General features: G+C 40.0%; 1 protein-coding gene across 1 annotated transcript; it reads right to left on the reverse strand.

Moving 5' to 3' along the window:
* Positions 1–711: 711 nt before the first annotated feature.
* terfa (telomeric repeat binding factor a) lies at positions 712–20,361 on the reverse strand. Its single transcript, XM_052028234.1, has 8 exons — positions 20,248–20,361; positions 18,189–18,275; positions 13,525–13,662; positions 9,738–9,889; positions 6,753–7,157; positions 5,980–6,074; positions 4,670–4,725; positions 712–1,299 (listed from the first exon to the last, which is right to left on the reverse strand). The coding sequence occupies exons 2-8, from the start codon at positions 18,225–18,227 to the stop codon at positions 1,141–1,143; spliced, it is 1,044 nt and encodes a 347-aa protein (XP_051884194.1). The 5' UTR covers positions 18,228–18,275; positions 20,248–20,361; the 3' UTR covers positions 712–1,140.
* Between the last annotated feature and the right edge of the window lie 1,860 nt (positions 20,362–22,221).

Raw genomic sequence — 22,221 nt, forward strand, 5'->3', positions numbered from 1 at the left:
AATTGGACATCATACAAATACAGTGATGGCATGCAACTCATCTCCTGACAACCTAAAGCCTTGCACTATCTGCAAGAAACAAGTCAGCAATGCAATGGAATACTCTCAACTTACTCTGTTAAATGCAGCTCCAACAATTCAAGCAGCTCAGCAGAATCAGGACAAGCATCCGTTGCTCACATTATACATTCATTCCCTCCAATCCCTGTACAAAGCTACAGTATGTACCATTTACAAAATGTGCTGTAGTCACACACTGAAGCTACTCAACCCTTTCCCCACAGTTTCTACCTGCAAGGACAAGAGCAGCAGACTCTTGGAAATACCTCCATGCAGGTTTCCCTCAAGTTGCACAGCATTCCAATTTGGAAACTACAGAACTCCTTACCTTCCTGTTTTGTGAAAGTTCCTTCACCAGATGAACTGCAGCTGTTAAAGGCAATAGCCCATCACCAACTTTCAAGGGCAATTAAGGACAGGCAATAAATGTTGCCTTTTGCCAGTGATACATAGAACCCAAGTAAAAAAAAGCTGCATAATTTCCTATTGTAGCAATTGGTAGTGAAATACAAAATCTCTCCAAAAATAGAAAAGAAACCAGGACTGAGTTACGTTGGTGGATCTTCTTAGGATTTTCTGAGGAACAAAATTAACCCTTATTATATAGAACTGCAGAAGATTACTACCATCTAAAAATTACAAAGAAGTTGATGGTGGTTCAGCACTTTTATTGTCTGATGATTAATCTTGAAATATCAAGTGTACTCAGCACATTTACATTAAGTATTACAAGTCAAAACAGATGTGGTTCACAAAATTAAAACATCTTCAGCAGGGACAGTATATTTCACTGGAAGGAAAGAAGCCCAAAATCTCTGTTGTCCTTAATTGTACTGTTGGCAGATTTTGCAGAGGTTCATGGATGAAAATATTTGCATTAATGCACATACTAAGCACACAAAATATCTTCAACAAACCATGCTCACATGAAATAAGGACTACTACAGGTAGTAACCGAACAGAGATTGTTTTCTTTTCATTCAAACAGCAAATATAAAAGTTTAGTTTTCCTCTATAATAAAAAAAATCAATGCTTTTTATATCTGGTAAATAGTCAAACTATTTAAAGAGCAAATTCTTTCAAGTCATTCCGAGCTTTTGCATTGTCCTCCACCGATCTTTAATCATGACACTAGTGCGATAACAAAATGGGTAATGCTTCAGGATCTTCAGCCAATTTCCTGCTCCGAACTTTTGTACACCCTGTTTAATCCATTCGCTTTCTTCAACTGTCCATTTCTAGAAAATCATTTTAAAAATAAATTAAAAACATTCAGGTGGCTGAAAATACAAAATCCGTAAGTATTGACTTAAGGAATATTAGTGATTATAAGTAACCTTTAATAATCTTATAAACATCTGATAATTTAATCTAATATTTATAAAAAATATATATTAAATCAAGTTAAATAAACCTTGCTTAAATGGTCATTCTTCAACACTCTACTGAAGTAATATGATAGAGGGATGCATGTAAGCTTTATGCTATCTTCAGAAAGAATCTTCAGTCGTAGAGGTTTGCTGAGGTACAACTCTGGGTTATCTCCTCCTTGGGATCATTATAGTTAGATACATTAATGTGGCAAAGACCAAAAAAAAATCAAACCCAAGTTTATCTGAACCATGAGACTCAACAGCATTCTTTATCACACAGTTGTTAAAGAAGCTTACATTCACTTCAATGCATATGTTTTGACATCATTTAGTATAGATATCCAGAATTACAAATTTCAATTTAGAATATAAAATTCACCTATTTCTGAAAGATGACTTAATTCGTACTTTTGTATTAAATAACTCAATTTAGAATAAGGATAGTAATGAGTTTTTACCTCTCCAACTGAGTAGCATTCTACAATCTCCAAGCCAGTGGCAAATCAAGCTGGTGGATTGTTACTGGACAGTGCCAGAATGAGGAAATTTAAATGTTCAGTTACCCTGCGACCATCTGACTCATTGTAGTGCACAAATTTCTTCCTACTGCTCACTTTCATAATTCTAGCATCCAGACAGCGCAAACACCAATATTACCTGCCTTATTAAAATTAGCAGTGATTTGCATTAGTGTCTAGCATCACTTCATGCTAGCTTGCACTGCTTAATGCTAGGTGCATCGCAATGGTGGAAATCATTGTGGTGTTGACTATATTTTGATCTTTAGTTTCAAGGAACTAGATGCAAAGCCGTTAGCAGACCAATAATCTTACGCTTGTCTATGATCTTCCTTCTATCATAATAACAAAAGTGATAATGCTTGCTGGTGATTGCAGTGTTCAACCAGCTTCAATTCTTGATAATGAAGTGCTCCATGTAGGCAGCAAAACCTGGACGATAGATCAGGCTCAGCTGGTAACTAATATTTATTGCATACAAATGCAATAAGCATTTGAATGCAATAACACAAGATGATTATTTCCAACAAGAGACAGTCTAAGCATAATCTGTCACTGGTATTACAAGTTGTTCTAAATGGGGGGGGGATAGGTAGCAACACCTCTGTCATGATTATCCCCAACACAGGTACCCCACAAGGCTGCATCCTCAGCCCCTCACTTTACTCCCTATACACTCACGACTGTTTGAACTCCGTCTACAAGTTCACAGATGACGCTACCATTGTGGGCCAGATCTCAAGCGACGACAAGTTGGGGTACGGAAAGGAGATAGAGAGCCTATTGGTATGGTGTCAAGACAACAACCTTTCCCTCAATGTCAGCAGAACAAAATATCTAGTCATTGACTTCAGGAAGTGGGGCAGAATACATGCCCTGGTATGTATCAAAGGTGCTGAGGTGGAAATGGTTGACAGCTTCAAGTTCCTCAGTGTAAATATCACCGATAGCTTGTCCTGGTCCAACCCTATAAACACTATGTCTGAGAAAGGCTAAAGAAATTTGGCATGTCTCTGCTGACTCTCACCAATTTTTTATACATGCACTAAAGAAAGCATCCTATCCAGATGCATCACAGCTTGGTGTGGCAACTGCTCTGCCCAAGACTGCAAGAAATTGCAGAGTTGTGAACATAGCTCAGTCCATAACACAAAACCAATCTCCCCTCCATGGACTCCATCCACACTTCCCGCTGCCTCAGGAAAGCAGCCAACATAAATCAAAGACCCCTCCCACCCCTATCATTCTTCGTCTTCTCTCCCCCTTCCATTAGGCAGAAGATACAAAAAGCATGAAAACATGCACCACCAGGGTGAAGGGCTGCTTCTATCCTGTTTTTTAATAAGACTCTTGCATGGATCTCTTGTACAATAAAGGTGAACTCTTGATGTCTCAATCTACTTTGTTGTGGTCCCTGCATCTTATTTGTATACCTGCACTGCACTTTCTCTGTAACAGTATCTGAAACATTGTATTCTGTTATTGCTTTTCCCTTTGTACTACTTCAATGTACTTATGTTTGGAATGATCTGTATGGATAGCATGCAAAACAAAGTTCTTCCACCGTACCTCAGCACATGTGACAATTAAACCATTTGCCAAAACCTATATTTCTCTGACAGTAATCTCACTGTGCAGATAGTTTATTTCATCATCATAATTAATTTGCAGATGATGTAGAAATCATTTTAAGGATTTCTGCTGTTATGGACTCAGTGAAAGTCCCTTTAAGATAGAGAGTGTGTGTGTATGTGTGTGGGGCGTGCTTACGTCAATAGAAGATAAAGGACGTAATGACGTTGTTGGAGGCAGAAGAAGAAGGAGAGAGAGAGAGAGAGAGAAGGGAGAGAGACACCAGCCTGCTTGTTTTCTCTATCGATGGATGAGAAACAATAACTGTGTTTGCCACTGAAATCCATGTATGGAAGTTGGAAGTAATCCAGTGGAGTTCACTTTGTTGCTGACCTGTAGAAGGAAACAGGTATTTGTGTGTGGACGACCACGGTTCGGATGCTTTTCGGGGTGAGGAAGTCACTACCGAGTAAACACTGAAGTGTCGTTTGGGTTCCATCGTGGAACATTTGGATTTCGTATGTACTCTCTCTATGTTTTTCTACATCTACATCTTATCTTCAGACAACGGTGGTTGTTGAAGAAGCCCTTGCTCATGTTTCACCTTATGGCTTGCGGAACTGAACTTTAAGAACCATTCCGGAACTGGGAGTTTTGGACTTTGTCACACACACACACACGACGAGTTTAGTTTTGGGGTTAACGTTCGAGGTTTAACATTTTTGAATTCTAACATACTAACATTTTTACTTTTATTTTACGTATTACCATAAGTAGTGATTAATAAAATAGTTTTTAACACTGAATCATGCTCAGTGTGTTTCTTTTGTTGCTGGTTCGTGACACTGCAGTGCTGTCATCAAACAAAAACAGAACCAAAAGGAGAATTATTGGAGAGGTAACTGCTTAGTCAAATGGATGTGCTTTAAATTAAAAAGCAAATTTGATTAAATGCAAATATTTAATCAAACTAATGAATGCAGTTTATTTCTTGTGCAAAGATTATTTCCTAAAGCATCTTAAGAAAATTCAAAATGATTAAGACTTGCAATTCAATTCAGGTTTGAGGGTAAACTGCACACAAACCAACTTCAATATTTAGGATGTTATTGTAAATTATTAACGTTTCAAGGTAAGCAATTTACCTGACGTTTACTTGAGCATGAAAAATTACTCTCTGTTGGTGACGTTCTTCCATTCTCTGTGTAAGAAATTAAGTAGTAAATCAATTACCATAGCCAGTGTGGGAACTTACACATATGTTGCTATATGAATATATCAACTAGAATGTGCTGTTAAGTTACACATAACCTTGCATGTTTAAGTTCAAATTTCTTTGTGTATGGTAGGCTGCTAGAAATGCAGGCCATTATTTGCCCAGGAAAAGAACTGTGGGCCAGAGATCTTAGTGAACACAACAAGCAACTGCCTTCTTCCTTAGCTAATAAGGTCGAAGTACTAAGACCACTATGGGTGCCTAGGAGGGTACCAAGGAGGAAATGTCAAGTAATTTACTGGTACAGAAAGAAAAAAAAGTGTTCAATGAGAGAAGAGGAAGGAAAAGTAAACAATTTAATTTAACTTTTCAAAAAATCTTTAACAATGTTTAAAACTTGAATGATTGTGACTGTGCACAGGTAATAGTTAACTTCCAGTACTAGAGTGTTTTTTTGGCAGTGGCAAGACTAATCGGGCCATTCCATGGGCAAGACTCAAATTTTAGTGACAAATTTCGTCTGTAGCTTCCACATAAATATTAGAAATGTGCTTTCAAGACTTTTCAAATCGGAAGCTAACAAACAAAATGCCATTTTCATGAAACCTCATTGTTACTCTGATAACCAATGCCACAAGAGCCAAATTGTTATTCAGATAGCCAAAATCCACAATCTTCTAACATTGAGAAACAGTGAAGAGTGTTTTGGTAGTCATTATAACAGTGGCACAATCAAACTGCACACATCATGAATTCAGACTTAAGCCAGAGTGTTATATTTTCAGTTTTAATAAAAGGAACAAAAAAAACAGAATCTAAATACCTTGCCTTTTTCTGCTTCCCTTGGAAGTGTTATGATCATTTTTCATTTTACATGTTTATATACATCAAGGTAACACCTCAAGAATCCACATTTTGCTATCTTTAAATATTTTATTATTTTCTTCTTAAATCTTTTCTTTAGAGGACTGCTTAACAAACACATCTTGGAGACTTTTAGCTATTCTCCTTAGCAGGCTGTTTCTGCAGTTCTGCGGATTTCTGTGAAGATTTCTTGTACTGCTGGTATTTGGTAATAGGTTTGCTATTTTCTCCTGACAGCTGGTTGAGTTCTTAGTTTTTAAACTATGCAGCTCAGCAAGGAACTCACATCTTACAAAACAAGTCAGTTTCAACATCAAAAGGTAGCTTATTGTTCATAATGAGGTATTAATATTAACAAAGTACTCTTTTACTCACGGACTGAAATCTTTGGAGGTACATCAAAAAGAAATTCTTCATCACTCCAGTCTTCCTTATTCTCAACTAAATCAGGATGATTGAAGTACTTTCGCCTAATTGGCAATTTGAAGAAAATAATACATCAAACATTACCAACCGCATTGCGCTCAGAGGTAAAATCTTCCCATTATGTAGCACATGACAATATTTTTACCACTTTTCTTGACCTGACACCCATTATATTAAACGTCCAAAGAAGAATGTGAGCAATATATTAGTGTTTGCATCACAGCAAAAGTGAAATACAAACCAATGACTGGGCTTGATGACATAAGTGAAATACCAATAATGCCTGTTGTTGTTAGTTGAATTAACATTTGGAATACAAAGAGGATACCTCTGACAGTAGCTGAGCTTAGACCATTACACAAATTCTCATAAGAACTGTTCCAAGTTATAACACATGATAGGACATTTGTACATCTTTGGGAAAAGTAGTAGAACTAACTGGAGGTGAGAAACAGGCGATATAATTGGCTGGGGTTCCCTTTCCTCAATGTTGTCTTGTGATCTCCTAAAGTACAGTTCATAATCTCTGGTGTTCTCCATGTTCAAATAACCTGGAAAATCATTCAGTCTGGGTTGCAGATTCAACCCAAAGTATCAAAGGATTGTATAAATGTTATTCCAGTCGAAGTCATTGACAGGAAAAAGGACAAGAGAAAGGTCAATACAAAATTCAGAATTCTATTTATACTCTAGTAGAGATTACATAGTTGAACAGTTCTTACCTCTTGACTTTCGGGCTGGTTTCTTGATTCGCAATTTCTTTAGAAGTGCCATTTCCATTGCATGGTTTAATGGGACTCTCTCTGTCATTTTGAATTTTTTTTCCACCATCAGGTATAGTATTAACAGATTCCACCTCATCCTGACTGTCAGGATCTATGATAAACCGAGAAACAGCCTGTATGCAATTCGCACTTGGCTTTTTACATTGCTGAATAGCCTTTGCCTCAGTTTTCTGCTTCGTGCTTCTTGTCTTACATTGTGTTTCACTATTTTCACACAGTTCAAAATCCAACATATCCATCTTTTTAAACAACGCCACTGGATCCACTGATGATTTATGGAGGACACAGAATGCAGTTTGCAGGGCTGTGAGACTGCAAGGGAGGCCAGGCTGAGCTTCCACCCTGGAAATAAATTAAATTTGTCATTATAGCATCATGGTTTCTCTGGATTTTGATATTTAACCATGCACCTTTAGACACTGAAATAAACAGTCAATTGTCACTGTCACTATGCATATATGATGAAAGGGAATCTGCTAGTGGGCTGCAAGTGGCCATGAGGAAATCTGAATTTTTTTTTAAACTGAACCAATGGTTAGGATGTTTACCAACAAATTACAAGAAAATGCAAAATATTTGACAAACCACCCACCAGAACAGGAAACAGTCTTGGTAGTTTAACAGGAATGTCATTAACCCAGTAAGTTCAAACAAGTATTTGGTTTAAGTCAAGTCAGAGAATTCAAAACAAAACCTTGATGGTAAGTAATGTAGAATATTCTGTTAGGCCAGTTAATTGAATAAATAGAAATATGATTGGGAACCTCAGACCCATAAAACTTCATATGGAAACTAAAGTACTTTTGAAGTGTGAACTGAGAGACAGTTAGCAGATAGAAAATAGAGAATAGAGATAAATGGTTCCTTCTCACGTTGGCTAGCTGTGACTTTGTGTACCACAGGGATCAATGTTTGGGCCCCAACAATTCATAATCTTTATGAATAATTTGGCTGAGAGGATCAAATGTAACACTTCTAAGTTTGCAGATGATAGGACACCAAGTAAGAATGAGAGTTGTAATCAGGATGCAACTAGACTTCAAAAGGATATAGACAAGCTGACTGAATGGACACTAACATGGCAAAAGTACAATGTGGAAAAATGCGAGAATATCCCTGTTGGATTTAAAAATAAAATTTTGATGTTCAAATGGGTGAGGGTGTCTTTATACACAAGTCACTGAAAGCTAATATGCATGTTCAACTGGCAGTTAGGAAGGCAAATGTTATGTTGGCCTTTACTCCAGGATTTCATCAAAGATGCCTTAACACAGATGTCAAGCACTTCAGTGAGACTACAGCTGGAATACCCTGTTAGTAGGAGGGCAGTGCAGATTACCGGATTGATTCTTTGAATGACAGGTCTGTCACATGGAGAAATTGAGTAGGCTATGTCCCCGCTCTTTAGTGTTGAGAAGAATGAGTGGTGTCCTCATTGAAACTAGTAAAATTTTTCCAGGACTCAACAGGGTGGATACAGAATATTTCCCAGGGCTGAGGAGTCTAGAAATAGGGGTCAGTCTCAAAATAAGTAGTAGACTATTGAGGAGTGACAAGAAGAGAAACATCTAGCGAAGGTTGCTGTAGAGACTTGGTCAGTGATTTCTTTTAAAACTGTTTGAGTCACATTACAACTAAACAAGATGTTGGTGAGACTGCACTTAAGAGTAATGTGTGCAGTTCTGATCGCCCAGCAATAGGAAGGGTGTCATTAAAATGTAAAGGGTGCAGAAAAGATTCACAAGGACGTTACCGGGACTGGAGGGCTTGAGTTATAAGGAGAGACTGAATAGGCTGGTTTTTTTTTCCCTGAAGCATAGGAGGCCGAGGGGTGACATTATAGAGGTATATATAATAATGAGGGGCATTGGTAGGTTGAATGGTCACAGTCATTTTCTCAGGGTAAGGGAGTCTAAAACTAGAGATCATAGGTTTAAGGTGAGGGGGGGAAATTTAAAGGGGACATACGTTCCACACAGAGGATGGTGGGTATATGGAATGAAATGCCAGAGGAAATGGTAGAGATGGGTACAATTACATTTAAAGGGCATTTGGACAGGTACATGGATGGGAAATGTTTAAAAGGGATATGAGCCAAAAGCAGGCAAATGGGACTAGTTCACGTAGGCAACTTGGTCAGCATGGATGAGTTGGGCCGAAAGGGCTGTTTCCGTACAGCTCTATGAAATTGATATTTAATTGGATATTAGAGGAATCAAGCCATGTGTAGATAGAGGGTAGGGGATCAGCCATGACAATGTTGAATGGCAGAGATGATTCATCCAATCCTGGCCTCAAACCCACTTTCACGTTCTCTTCCTGTAGCCCTCAACTCCCTTGTAGTTTAGATGTCAGTCAGTCTCCACCTCAGATGTGCTAGCCTTCACAACTCTGGGGTAGAGAATTCCAAATATTCACAATCCAAAGAAGTTACTCCTCACCTCCATCTGAAATGGGCAACCCCTCATACTGAGGTTATACTGCTAGTTTCAGATACCCTGAAGAGGGGGAATCTATATCCACCCTGTTAATCCCTCTCAGAAATGCATATCTTTCAATAAGACCGTCTCTCATTCTTCTATACACCAGTGAGTATATTTCCAACCTGTTCAACTTTTATTCTTCCATCAATCTTTTCATCAACTGAATCAACATAGTGAACCTTTTCTACACTACCTCCAATGCAAGCAAATCCTTCCTTAAACGCGAAGGGCAAACCTGGATGCATATTTCCTCTGAGGAACTCTTATCCCCAGCAGTTGCCAAAAAAGGAAATTCTGTTGGAGACTGAGAATGACTCCAGACTTCTGCACTACCTGTCTACTACTCCTATTCTGTATGGTGGCCACCCATGCCTCTGCCTGATTGTATTCAAACTGCAGCACAACAGTCAAATTGGTTAAAAAAAAAGTTTCCAATGACCTGTTTGAACAGACGGAACATTTATTCTCTGGACTTGATAAGCATTTATTCCCACCAGAAGCCTGCATGTTCTGGTTCGCTTCTTGATTACAGACCAATCTCACTTCTTCATTTTGGGCCTCTGCTGTGCTTGAAGTAGATTTTTTTGCACTCTGAAAATAAAACATAAAACTGCCAATGTTTATTCTTTAGTTGTTTTTTGTGAAATCTTAGTTAAGGAAAGCACTCAATTTATGAATAGTTTGTAAACAAATTATCCTGTTTCTACAAGAACAATTAATTTTACAGTCTTGTAGAATATCCATGTTTTTCTGCACCAAAACAAACTGATGACAGAACTAAGATTAATTTTCTCCATTTTACTGCTATTTCCAAAACCACCACTATAAGTCATTTCTTTTGTACTCCTTGCAAAAAGAAAATGAACAGAATGCTTAACAAGCCACTAAAAGATTGCTTTCTGCTAGAATTGTCAGGAAAACAGCTTGAAAACAACCAGCATGAACAACTTTGGGGGGGGAAAAAAGCATGTAATTTGAGATAGCAGCAAGATATAACCTAGTACTTCATTTATACTTCAGTGTTTGGAATGGAAAAAGAAAACAAATGGGCAATCTTCTCAGTAATTTATAAATAATATGCATAGCATTGATCTTTAAATATTAATCAAGCCCTGTGGGCCTTGAATTGATTGGACACCTGATCCCAGCCCAGTCTTCACCTCAAAGCCTCTTTCCTACCACTTCAGCATGGCCCAGTGGAGTACGTGGGTTATCATAGTGCTGACAGTTTACTGGACTCTCAGGACCACTCTGGCGTACACAAACATTCAACAACTGAGGCAAGTTTAAAAATATAGAAAAATTAAAGCATTTTTTGAAAAGTATTGAGGTCATTATAAAATAATTCATACACTAAATATTTAATCAAAAATTGCAGCTAACTTCAATGGTATTGTTTCATTTTACCTCGTAAGTAATTTTGCCCATTCACTTGGGCAAGGACTGTGGATCTGGTGCCCAGTTTTTTTCCAGTGCAGGCTCAACCAGCAGGTTTCCTAACTCGAGAGCTGGAACATCTGTGGAAAATTGTGTTGCCCTTTTTCACTCCATGAGAAATCCACTGGAGCAGCACTGGGGCAGCCACCATCAGCGTCAGCAGCAGGGCAAAAGATGCTGCCTTTGGCATAACCCTGCGCCAGCAATGGAAAGTAGGACTTATGCCTTAAGGTTTCCCCTTCCCCCAGTCATACTGAGAAAGCATTTCTCTAAGTAAAGAAAATTAGAAAATTCTGGAAACATTCAGCAGGTCAGACAGCACCATTATAGTAGAGGAGGTGCTAAACAGCACCAGTGAAGGGAAATAAAGTTAACATTTCAGGCCAAAGATCCTTTGTCAGTGCCTTCTATAAATATATTTTATATTTTGCACCAGTTTCAATGTATTATAGACCATTTAATGCTTTTTGAAATGCTACAAGTTTAAATACAATTTGAAAACATGCCCAATACAGAAATAAACTAATTTTCTGCCATTTTGTTCTTTAATTTAAAATCTAAAAAAGACCCCATGAGAAATCACTTCAATTGAAAGGTAAATGGTGCAAAGAGACATCAAACTAGATGCAAAGGTGGGGTGTTTGACTGCAAAAAAATAAATAGCCATTACAGAAACAAGGCTAAGAAAGGGACATGACTGGCAGCTTAACATTCCAGGGTGCAAGTTCTATAGGTGGGATTGATGTGGAGGAAAGAGAGGAGGGGAGAATTGAATTTTTGATGAAGAACATCACAGCTGTAGTCAGAGATGAAATTACTGAGGGATTATCCAGTGAGGCATTATGGATGGAGCTAAGAAATAAGAAGGGGATGATCACCTCATTGGGGTTGCACTATAGGCCCCCAGGTAGTCAATGGGAATTAGAGGAACAAATTAGGAAAACTGCAGAGTTGTAAGAATAGTAGGGTTGTCATAGGAGGGGATTTTTAACTTTCCTAATATGGACTGGAACTGCCATAGGGCTAAGGTCTTAGATGGGTGGAATTTGTTAAGAGTGTTCAGGAAAGTTTCCTCAGGCAATATATAGGTGGTTCTACTAGGGAGAGGGCAAAGCTTTACCTACTCCTGGGAAATCAGGCAGGACAAGTGACTGAGGTGTCAGTGGGCGAAGTACTTTAGAACCAACAACCATAGTTCTATTAGTTTTAAAATGGTTATGGAAAAGGACCAAAAGTTAAAGTCCTAAATTGGAGCAAGGCAAATTTTGACAATATCAGGTAGGAACTTGCAAAAGTTGATTGGAATAGGTTGTTTGCTGGCAAAGGGATGTCCAAGTGGAAGGCTTTTAAAAGTGAGATAACAAGAGTTAAAGATCTGCATGTTCCCTTTGGAGTAAAGGGCAAGGCAAGGCTTGCAGGAGTGGGGAACCCTGGATGACAAGAGATATTGAGATTCTTGTCAGGAAAAAGGAGGCATGGCTCAAGTACAGCCAGCTGAGATCAAGTGAATCCCTGGAGGAATACAGGGGATGCAGAAGTATACTTAAGAGGGAAATCAGGAGGGCAAAACGGGAGCATGAGGTAGCTTTGGCAGAGAAAATTAAGGAGAATCCAAAGAGATTTTATGAATATTTTAAAGGGGGAAAGAGTAACTAGGGAGAGAATAAGGCCCGTCCAAGACCAAAGAGGACATCTATATGTGGAGCTGCAGGAGATGGGCGAGGTCCTCAATGAATATTTCTCCTCAACGAATATTTTTATCATGGAGAAAGACATGAAGACAAGGGAACTCAGGGAAGTTCATGGGGATGTCTTGAGGGTAGTCCACATTATAGAAGAGGAGGTGCTAAACGTCTTAAAATGTATGAAGGTAGTTAAATCTCCAGGTATATCCAAGAACACTGTGGGAAGCTGGAGAAGAAATTGAGGGAGCCCTGGCTGAGATATATACATCGCTGTGGGAAACAAGTGAGGTGCCAGAAAACCAGAGGGTTGCTAATGTTTTGCCTTTATTGAAGAAGGGTTGCAAAGAAAAACCTGGGAACTATAAACCAGTAAGCCCAACATCTGTAGTAGACAAGTTATTGGAGGAGATTCTGAGGGATAAGGTATACATGCATTTAGAAAGACAGGGGTTGATTAGAGATAGTCAGCACAATGTGTGTGTAGGAGATCACATCTCACGAATTTGATTGTTTTTTTTGATGTAATAACCAAGGAGGTCACTGAGGACAGGACAGTTGACATAGAACGTAAGGACTTCAGCAAGGCCTTTGATGAGGTTCCGCACGGTAGGCTGCTCTGAAAGGTTAGCTCGCATGGAATCCAGGGACAACTGGCTAACTGGATACAGAACTGGGTTGATGGTAGGAAGCAGAGGGTGATGAGGGAAGGTTGTTTTTCAGACAAGTCTTTTTCTCATGGTTGGGGGATCAAGAACTCGAGGGCATAGATTTAAGATGAGAGGGGAGAGATTTAAAAGGAACATGTGTATGAAATGAGCTGCCAGAGGAAGTGGTTGAGGCAGGTCCAATAACAACATTTAAAAGACATTTGGCCAGATACATGGATAGGAATGGGTTTGGGAGATATGGATCAAACGTGGGCAAATGGGACTTGCTTAGATCAGCTTGGACGAGTTGGACTAAAGGGCCAGTTTCCATGCTGTATGACTCTATGACTGAATATTGTGAATGGACATACTTATAGAACATGTACATTTGAAACACTTTCCCAATTTCTAAAGTATGTTACACCACACAAAAAAAGAAATGAATCAGAACACATACAAGAAGAAGAAATGGCTCCGAGTTGCCAATTAGGCTTTCTGCAAAACAGAACATTCTCCTTTTCAAATTGCTGTATGTTAAGAGGTCTAGATCTGGATGAGATGAATTCTTCTCTTTAATGATTGTTGAAAGCAATTTCTGAAACAAGCAAATACAAATCAAATATGAAATCAAATCATATTCAAAGCACAAATTAAAAACACAATCTTATTACCACAGCTGCACCTTCATTTTTAAATGCGCTGAATATTCACTATTATGATCATACACACTACTAGCTTGGACTTTGTCCCACTTATCTTCAACTCAAGCCACAGCCAAAATGAAGCAGAAACTGGACCACATCCTTTACAAACTTAATTCTATACAGAGATACACATTAATAATTATGATTTAACTCTAGTATAATACATGGATAGAATCACAATCTCCATTAGTACTCAGATCAACCAGCAACTATGCGCTGCACTTACGAGACTGATCAGGGTCTTTCAAATAGTTCCTTTTTAAGTCTCTCTTGTTGACTAGGATGCAACTGGTGTTGACTGCAAGTTTTAAAGTCAACTATCAATAAATACAGGAGCTCTCTTTTAAAACTGCAAAGAATGTGGCAGTTTCTGATCTAATCACATTTACACAGCAAGCCTTCAAAATTTACTTAGTAAATTCCAATGAAGTTCAGATCCCTCAGCCACGGGAGTTGATGCAGGGAGCGAGGACAACGGTGGCTGGGTTACATAGTATTGTTGACTTTCACTCAGAGTCACTGAATAGTCAACTATCACCTCAAAGATGAGTAGCTTCATACAAAATAAAACAAAATCAATTGGATTGAAACCAATAGTTCCAGTCTTACTGGATTCCAAAGGCTGGTGAATGGCTTTGCTGAACCAGAGACCTCAACACAAGCATTGAACAGACTAAGATTTGGTGGAGGCAAAGTTTCCATGTTTTGTTTTGAAAAAACTCTCCACCACTATTCATAACTAGGTATTCCGGAGCTTTGATCTGAACCATTGCCTGTGACGTTGCTCAGTTACCTACTGCTGTTTTAGCTGTTCACTTGTACAAGCATGTACATCTATGCTGCAGCTTTTTTTGGCTGGAACCTCAGCAGCTTTAGGTATACCTGGGGCTGCTCTTGGTGTGCCCTTCTCCACTTACCATTGAACCAAAGATAATACCCAGTCTGATAGTGATGGTAGAGCAAGGGATTTTCTGGGCTACAAGGTTACAGATTGCAGTATACATTTCTGCTACTGATGGTCCACAGCTTTTCGGCTGTCCAGATGAGCTACCAGGTCATTTAACACAATTATAATCCCACACAATACAATGGAGGACATCCTTAGTGCAAAAATTCCTGAAACTGGAAAGGTCAATTTTCATACCATTGGGCTGTAGGTTACCCAAGTGGGATACGAGGTGTTGTACTTCTAGTTTGCGTTTGGCCTCATGGTGGCAGTGGAGAAGGCCAAGGACAGACAGGAATGAGAAGGGGAGTTGAAATGACATTCATCTGGAAGCTCAAGATGGCCATTGTGGATGGAGCATAGATGCCCCACAAAATGGTCAAGTTAACACTTGGTCTTGCAGATATAGAGAAGGACACATCGAGAGCACTGAATGCAATATATGAGGTTGGAGGAGGAGCATGTGAATCTCTGCCTCAGCTGGTCTCTGGATGAAGGTGAGGGAGGAAGTATTGCATCTCCTGTGGTTGCGGAGGAATGGGTGGGGATGAATTAACAGATCAGAGTGGTCAATGCAGAAAGCAGAAAGGGTGAGAGAGGGAAAGGTGCCATAGGTGGTCGGTCCCTGTTACAGCTGGTGGAAATGGAAAAGGATGACATGTTGATGCAGAGGTTAGTAGGGCATCAGGCGACGATCAATGGAGGTCTGCTCTGCCTGGGGGTGGGGGGCAGTGGGAGGAGTGGGAAATGGAGGAAACACAAGTAAGAGTTTCATCAACTATGACAGAGGGGAAGCCACAATTCCTGCAAAAGGAAGACATTTCAGAGGTCCTGGAACAGAAAATCTCATTTACAGAATGGATGTGCAGAGACAGAAAACAGAGAGAAAGGGACGGCATCCTTACAGGAGACTAGGTGGGAGGAGGTGTAGTCATAATAACTATGGGAGTCAATGAGTTTATATTAGATATCAGTGGATAACTTGTCTCCTGGAATGGAGAAAGAGAGATTGAGAAGAGGAGAGAAGCGTCAAAATGGTTCAAGTGAATCAGCAGCAATGTTGTTGTTAATCTCATGGAGAAAGAGTTGGGGAGTGGTGCCATTGTACATTTGGAACAAGCTCCAATGTTCAGAACGTTCCATGTAGCTGACAAAAAGGCAGATGGACCTAGAGCCCAGGCAAGTGCCCATGGTTATACCTTGATTTGTAGCAAGTGGGAGGAATCAAAAGAGAAGATGCTCAGTGCAAGAACAAGCTCTGCCAGGCAGATGAGTGTGTTGGTGGAGAGGAACTGGTTGGCTCTTTGTTCTAGAAAAGTGGAGTGTCATAAAAAGCCTTCTGATGGGGTATGGAGGTGTACAAGGACTGGAGACACAAGAGACTGCAGATGCTGGAATCTGGAGGACAAACAAAATGCTGGAGGAAATCAGTTGGCCAGCCAGTATCTGAGGTGGGAAATGGACTGCTGACGTTTCAGACCAAAACCCTTCATCTGGACTAGATGAGGGATCTCAACCCAAAATGCCAACTGTCCATTTCTCTCCACAGATGCTGGCCTGTCCTGCTGAGTTCCTCCAGCATTTTGTTTGTTGTGCAAGGACTGAATTTCCATGGTGAAGATGAGGAAGTTGGGGCCAGGGAATTAGTTGTTGTTAAAATGGGGAAAGGCATGAGGGTGACCTGGATGTAAGTGGGAAGGGAATGGACAAGAGGATACAGGACAGAGTTAAGGTATGGAGGCAGGTTCAGTGGGGCAAGATCAGGCAGAGATGATAGGCCTATCAGGACAGCTCTGTTTGTGGACCTTGGGTAAGAGATAGAAACGGGCAGTGGGGGTTGGGGCACTATCAGGTTGGAGCTATGGAGGGAAGATATCCTGATATGATGAGATGAAATCTGTAACAGTCTGGGAGATTGTGGGCTGGTGTTCATTGGTAGGGCCATAGAGCAGGGGCGGTATGAGGAAGTTTCTGAGAGCTGCCACCTGGTCTCTGCAAGGTAGAGGCCAGTCTGCCAGACCTTAATGGCACTGCCTTTGTCTATAGGTTGAAGAAACCACTAGTGACAACTTACCCTCTCCCCCCACCCATTTCTGCTTTCTGCAGGAATCACTCTCTCCATGACTCCGTGGTCCACTGATCCTTCTGCATGCACCCCTCCCCATCAACTGGCACTTTCCCCTAACCACCTTCCTTACCACTATCCAGGGACCTAAACAGCCCTTCCAGGTGAGGCAGAGATTCACATACACCTTCTCCAACCTCATTTATTGCATTCAGCACTCTTGATGTGGCCTCTTTTACGTCGACGAGAGTAACCGTAGACTAGGCGACTGTTTTGCAGAACACCTATGCTTTGTCCACAATAGTCATCTTAAGCTTCCTGTTGCATATCACTTCAACTCCCATTCCACAGCAACCCGTCTGTCCTTGGCCTTCTCCACTGCCACTGAGAGGCCAAATGCAAGCGTGAAGAATACCACCTTGTATCCCACTTGGGCAGTCTATGGCATAACGTTGAATTTTCCAATTCAGGGGAACCCACTGCCCATGTTCCTTTCCCACTCCTAGCAATCCACCTAAGTTCTCTCTCCCTTTGTTCATCTTTCCTACTGCCATCTACCCATTACTCACATACCTATCCACCTGTTTCTTGTCTACTAGCCTACCCTCCCTATCCCCACACCTATCTGCCTATCATCCCTCCCTTATTTGTTTCCACTTTATCACCTTCCATCCTCTATATATACAACCCCCTCCCCTCTTCCACCTAGCTCTATCTACCCATCATCCCCCACCTCACCAGGTTCCATCCAACTCCCTACCAGTTCCCGTCTTACCTCTCCCTCTCACCTCTTTATACAAACTCTCTTCCTTCCACACTCAGTCCTGATGCACAGTCATGATGCAAAACATCGACCATCACTTTGCTTCCACAGATGCTGCTTGACCCACTGATGCCTCCATTTTTTGCTCAACTACTATTAAAAGGACATTCTCTGCTCTTCTACTATTAATAGTACAACAGACTCCCACTCTCTGAACACCATTTACAAAGACTTTCCCCTTGCTACATCTCTCTCCATAATCAAAACTGTTTGTAAAAGATTAATCCATGCTGGCAGTGTTGGCCACCTCCAATACCTTCTGAATTAACTTTAGATTGATGTTTTGATATATCCATCGAATCCAACCACATTGCTTGTCAAACCTTCATATACATGGCAAACTTGAAGTGTATAATTGCATTTTACTTCACAATAGATTAATGAAAAATATTTCACGTACTATTTAAGCAAGACTATGGTGGTTATACTTCTATCCCTTCTTTCCAGCTACAAGTGTATACAACCATGCCATTCATTATCAGGGTGGATAACAGGAAAAGATCAATAATATAAAATAATGCCTGCCACAGCACCTAAAAGCTTTATTTTATTACCCAGGATTAGGTAACTACTCCTGACATACCTGGTCAATAGTATCCTTATTGCAATGCCGTTCCAACATCTTAGATGCTTCTTGAAAACGGTTATTCTTAATAGATTCAACCACAGCCTTAGAGAGGACCAAAATGTTATTCATGGTACAAAAAAAAACTTATTAACCTTACAAAGCTTTGACTCCCAATCAATAGACAATAGGAGCAGAAGTAGACCATTTGGCCCCTCGAGTCTGCACCGCCATTTTGAGATCATGGCTGATCCTCAACAATCAATATCCTGTTCCTGCCTTGTCCCATATCCCTTGATTCCCTATCTATAAGAAACCTATCTAGCTCCTTCTTGAAAGTGCCCAGAGAATTGGCCTCCACTGCCCTCTGAGGCAGTGCATTCCACAAATTCACAACCCTCTGGGAGAAGAAGTTTTTCCTCACCTCTGTCCTAAATGGCCTAGCCCTTATTCTTAAATCATGCCCCCTGGTCCTGGACTTCCCCAACATCTGGAACATATTTCCCGTCTCTATCTTGTCCAATCCCTTAATAATCCTGTATGTTTCAATCAGATCCCCTCTCAATCTTCTCAATTCCAGCGTGTACAATCCCAGTCTCTCCAACCTCTCGGCATAAGACAGTCGCGACATCCCGGAATTAACCTCGTAACCCTACTCTGCACGCCCTCTATAGCCAGGATATCCTTCCTTAACTGTGGGAGACCAAAACTGTACACAATACTCCGGGAGTGGTCTCACCAGGGCCCCTGTACAAATGCAAAAGAATCTCTTTGCTTTTGTACTCAATTCCCCTCGTAATACAGGCCAACATTCCATTAGCCTTCATCACTGCCTGCTGCACTTGCTCATTCACTTTCAGTGACTGATGAACAAGGACTCCTAGATCGCTTTGTATTTCCCCCTTACCTACTCCACACCATTCAGATAATAATCCGCCTTCCTGTTCCTGCTCCCAAAGTGGATAACCTCACACTTATCCACATTAAACTTCATCTGCCAAGTATCTGCCCACTTACCCACCTATCCAAATCACCTTGAATTCTCCTAACTTCCTCTACACGTCGCACTGCCACCCAACTTTGTATCATCAGCAAACTTGCTAATGTTATTCACAATGCCTTCATCTAAATCATCAACATACATCGTAAACAGCTGTGGTCCCAGCACCGAGCCCTGTGGCACCCCCACTAGGTCACGGCCTGCCATTCTGAGAAACATCAATTCACCCCTACCCTTTGTTTCCTTCCTCCAACCAGTTTTCTATCCATGTTAATACCCGCCCCCCAATTCCATGAGCCCTAATTTTACCTACCAATCTCCTGTGCGGCACTTTATCAAATGCCTTCTGAAAGTCGAGGTATACAACATCCACTGAATCTCCCTCGTCTATTTTCCTGGTTACATCCTCAAAAAACTCCAGTAGATTAGTCAAGCATGATTTGCCCTTGGTAAATCCATGTTGACTCGACCCAATCAACTCATCATGATTCACAATCTATGAACTACAATTTAGGAAAATCAATGGCTATCCCTGGAGGTCCCATTGTAAAGGGGAAAGACAGAAAACCAACTGCTGGGTGTTGATCGTGGCAAATGCTGCCATTTTCTTTGTAGATTTTCTGCATCACAAGCATTACCTAAGATGCAGAAACTCCTTTGACATCATCCTAGTTTCCTTCATGAAAAAATCTCTTAAGCTAACACCTGAAATATTAAAAATATATAATCCCCATTTTTTCCATTAATATTGGCAATGATTTAAATTTGATGAGGTTGAAATGACAGACTGCAAGACCCAGCTGACAAATAAATGGCTGCTTTTTTCAATGACTTGTAATAAATGTGTTAAAATACAGAGGTAAGCCATATATAATCAAAAACTGTAACCTGAACATTTCCTTACTATGAATGTTGGAAACTACTTACTATATTTATGTAACATTTTACTTCAATGCCTCAGAAATTTCTCAACTGACTTTTTTGGAATATAGTTTATGGCAGTCACTCAGTTGCATAAGACTCACACACATTACAAAAATTTGAATGTGTTTAAAAAGAAACAAGTAGTGAACTAACCTGCTCCACCACAGCTCCTCTGACTTCTTGGAACACACCCTCATCCAGTGAAAAACTCTGTCTTCATCTGGCCCAGAATTGCCAAAACAGATTCCAGTGGCAAGGAATCACTCTCTGAAAATCATAGAATTGTACAATCATAACCACACAGGAGTTGACCATTTTGGCTTTTTCAAGTTTGTGTTAGCTTTCAGCAAAAACATGGCCATCCATTTCCCAGTTTTCCCATAACAACACAATTCCTTCAAGTGCCCTTTTGCAATGAACTCCACAAATTAACCATACATTATAGAAGATTTTGTCATAGTCTTTAGCCTTTTTGCTATGGGCTGCAGTGTGTACCATCTACCAAATGCACTCCATTTATTGCCAAGACTACTCTAAGTGTACCTCCTAAACCTATGGCCTCTAGCATCAAACTAAAGGGAGCTGGCACAAATTCCCCTCCAAATCACACACCATCTTGACCGGATATGTCAACGTTTACCATTTCTTCACTGTTACTAGATCTACATCCATCAAGAATACTATGGTGGTATATTCATCTGCAGTTCACTAACATCTTCTCAAGGGAATTAAGAATGGAAAATAATTGTTAGGATTGCTATATCTCACATGATATATCACATGCTATATCTCCATGAACACTATCACTTTATTCCTCTTTTGCACTATTTATTTTTGTTAACTAATAGTAATTTTTATGTCTTGCACTATACTGCTGCCACAAAACAACAAATTTCAGATGTAAGTCAGTGATAATAAATCTGATTCTGATACGATATGGAAAAAATCTGAAATCTCTGGCTTCTCATTTTTGACACTTCCATTAAGAGGTACAGTTTTGCCATACTGTTTGCACCCCTCATTATTTTAAGCTCCATCACATTTTTATCCTCTCAGCCTTTTCTGTTCTGACAAGAAAAATTCCACATTCTTCAGTGAAAGTAGTATCACTTTTCTGCAACTTTTCTAAGAGCTTCACACACTTCCTAAATGTAGTGATTAGAACTAGACACAAGACTCCAGTTGTGAGCAAACCAGAAATGAAAGTTCAATGTAACTTCTAATGTTTCAATAAACTATTTATGAACCCCAAGATCCTTTAAGTTTTTAAAAAAACATTTACCAACTGTCCTGCCACCCTTAAATGGTACTCTTTAACATATAGTGCCTCTCATTTTTCCACCCAAAATGTATCAATTTTATATTTGTTCCTGGGATGTAGGTGCTGATGTGGCTGAAAGTCCAAAAACTCAATCAAACAACTACAATGCAAGCAGCTGGCAACAAATTTCAAAATATTATGAGAACAAAGTCAGAAAAAATATTTTAAAATATTATGATAATGTCAAACTCAGAAGAGACAAGTATCATTGAGAGCCTAGATATTATGTGCATCATTTACAGAAAAAATATTTACTTACCAAATTTGGATAGAAATTGTATTGTGAGCAGTTTCCTTCCAATCTCCTCCGTGTCAATGTACGGTCGATTTAACACAGCTGTTATTTGAGAGGAAAATAAAGCAAAGTGCATTATGAGATCAAATAAAAACAATTATTAAAAACCTAGACCAAAAAATTCTGCAGATGCTGGAATCTGGAGCAACTGTTACGGACTCAGTGAAAGTCCCTTTAAGATAGAGAGTGTGTGTGTATGGGGCGTGCTTACGTCAATAGAAGATAAAGGACGTAATGACGTTGTTGAAAAAGTTAGGAGAGAGAGAAGGGAGAGAGACACCAGCCTGCTTGTTTTCTCTATCGATGGATGAGAAACAATAACTGTGTTTGCTACTGAAATCCATGTATGGAAGTTGGAAGTAATCCGGTGGAGTTCACTTTGTTGCTGACCTGTAGAAGGAAACAGGTATTTGTGTGTGGACGACCACGATTCGGATGCTTTTCGGGGTGAGGAAGTCACTACCGAGTAAACGCTGAAGTGTCGTTTGGGGTTCCATTGTGGAACATTTGG

Source organism: Pristis pectinata, chromosome 13 (genome assembly GCF_009764475.1).
Source record: "Pristis pectinata isolate sPriPec2 chromosome 13, sPriPec2.1.pri, whole genome shotgun sequence".
NCBI lineage: Eukaryota > Metazoa > Chordata > Chondrichthyes > Rhinopristiformes > Pristidae > Pristis > Pristis pectinata.

What these genes read in the sequence shown, in the direction of transcription:
- terfa (XM_052028234.1), bottom strand. Translation starts at nt 18,227, where the DNA reads ATGTTGGAACGGCATTGCAATAAGGATACTATTGACCAG. An exon ending in CGGAGCCATTTCTTCTTCTT is followed by an intron (nt 9,890 to 13,524) that starts GTATGTGTTCTG and finishes TTTTATTTTCAG; the next exon opens with AGTGCAAAAAAATCTACTTC. An exon ending in ACCAGCCCGAAAGTCAAGAG is followed by an intron (nt 6,075 to 6,752) that starts GTAAGAACTGTT and finishes ATTGCCAATTAG; the next exon opens with GCGAAAGTACTTCAATCATC.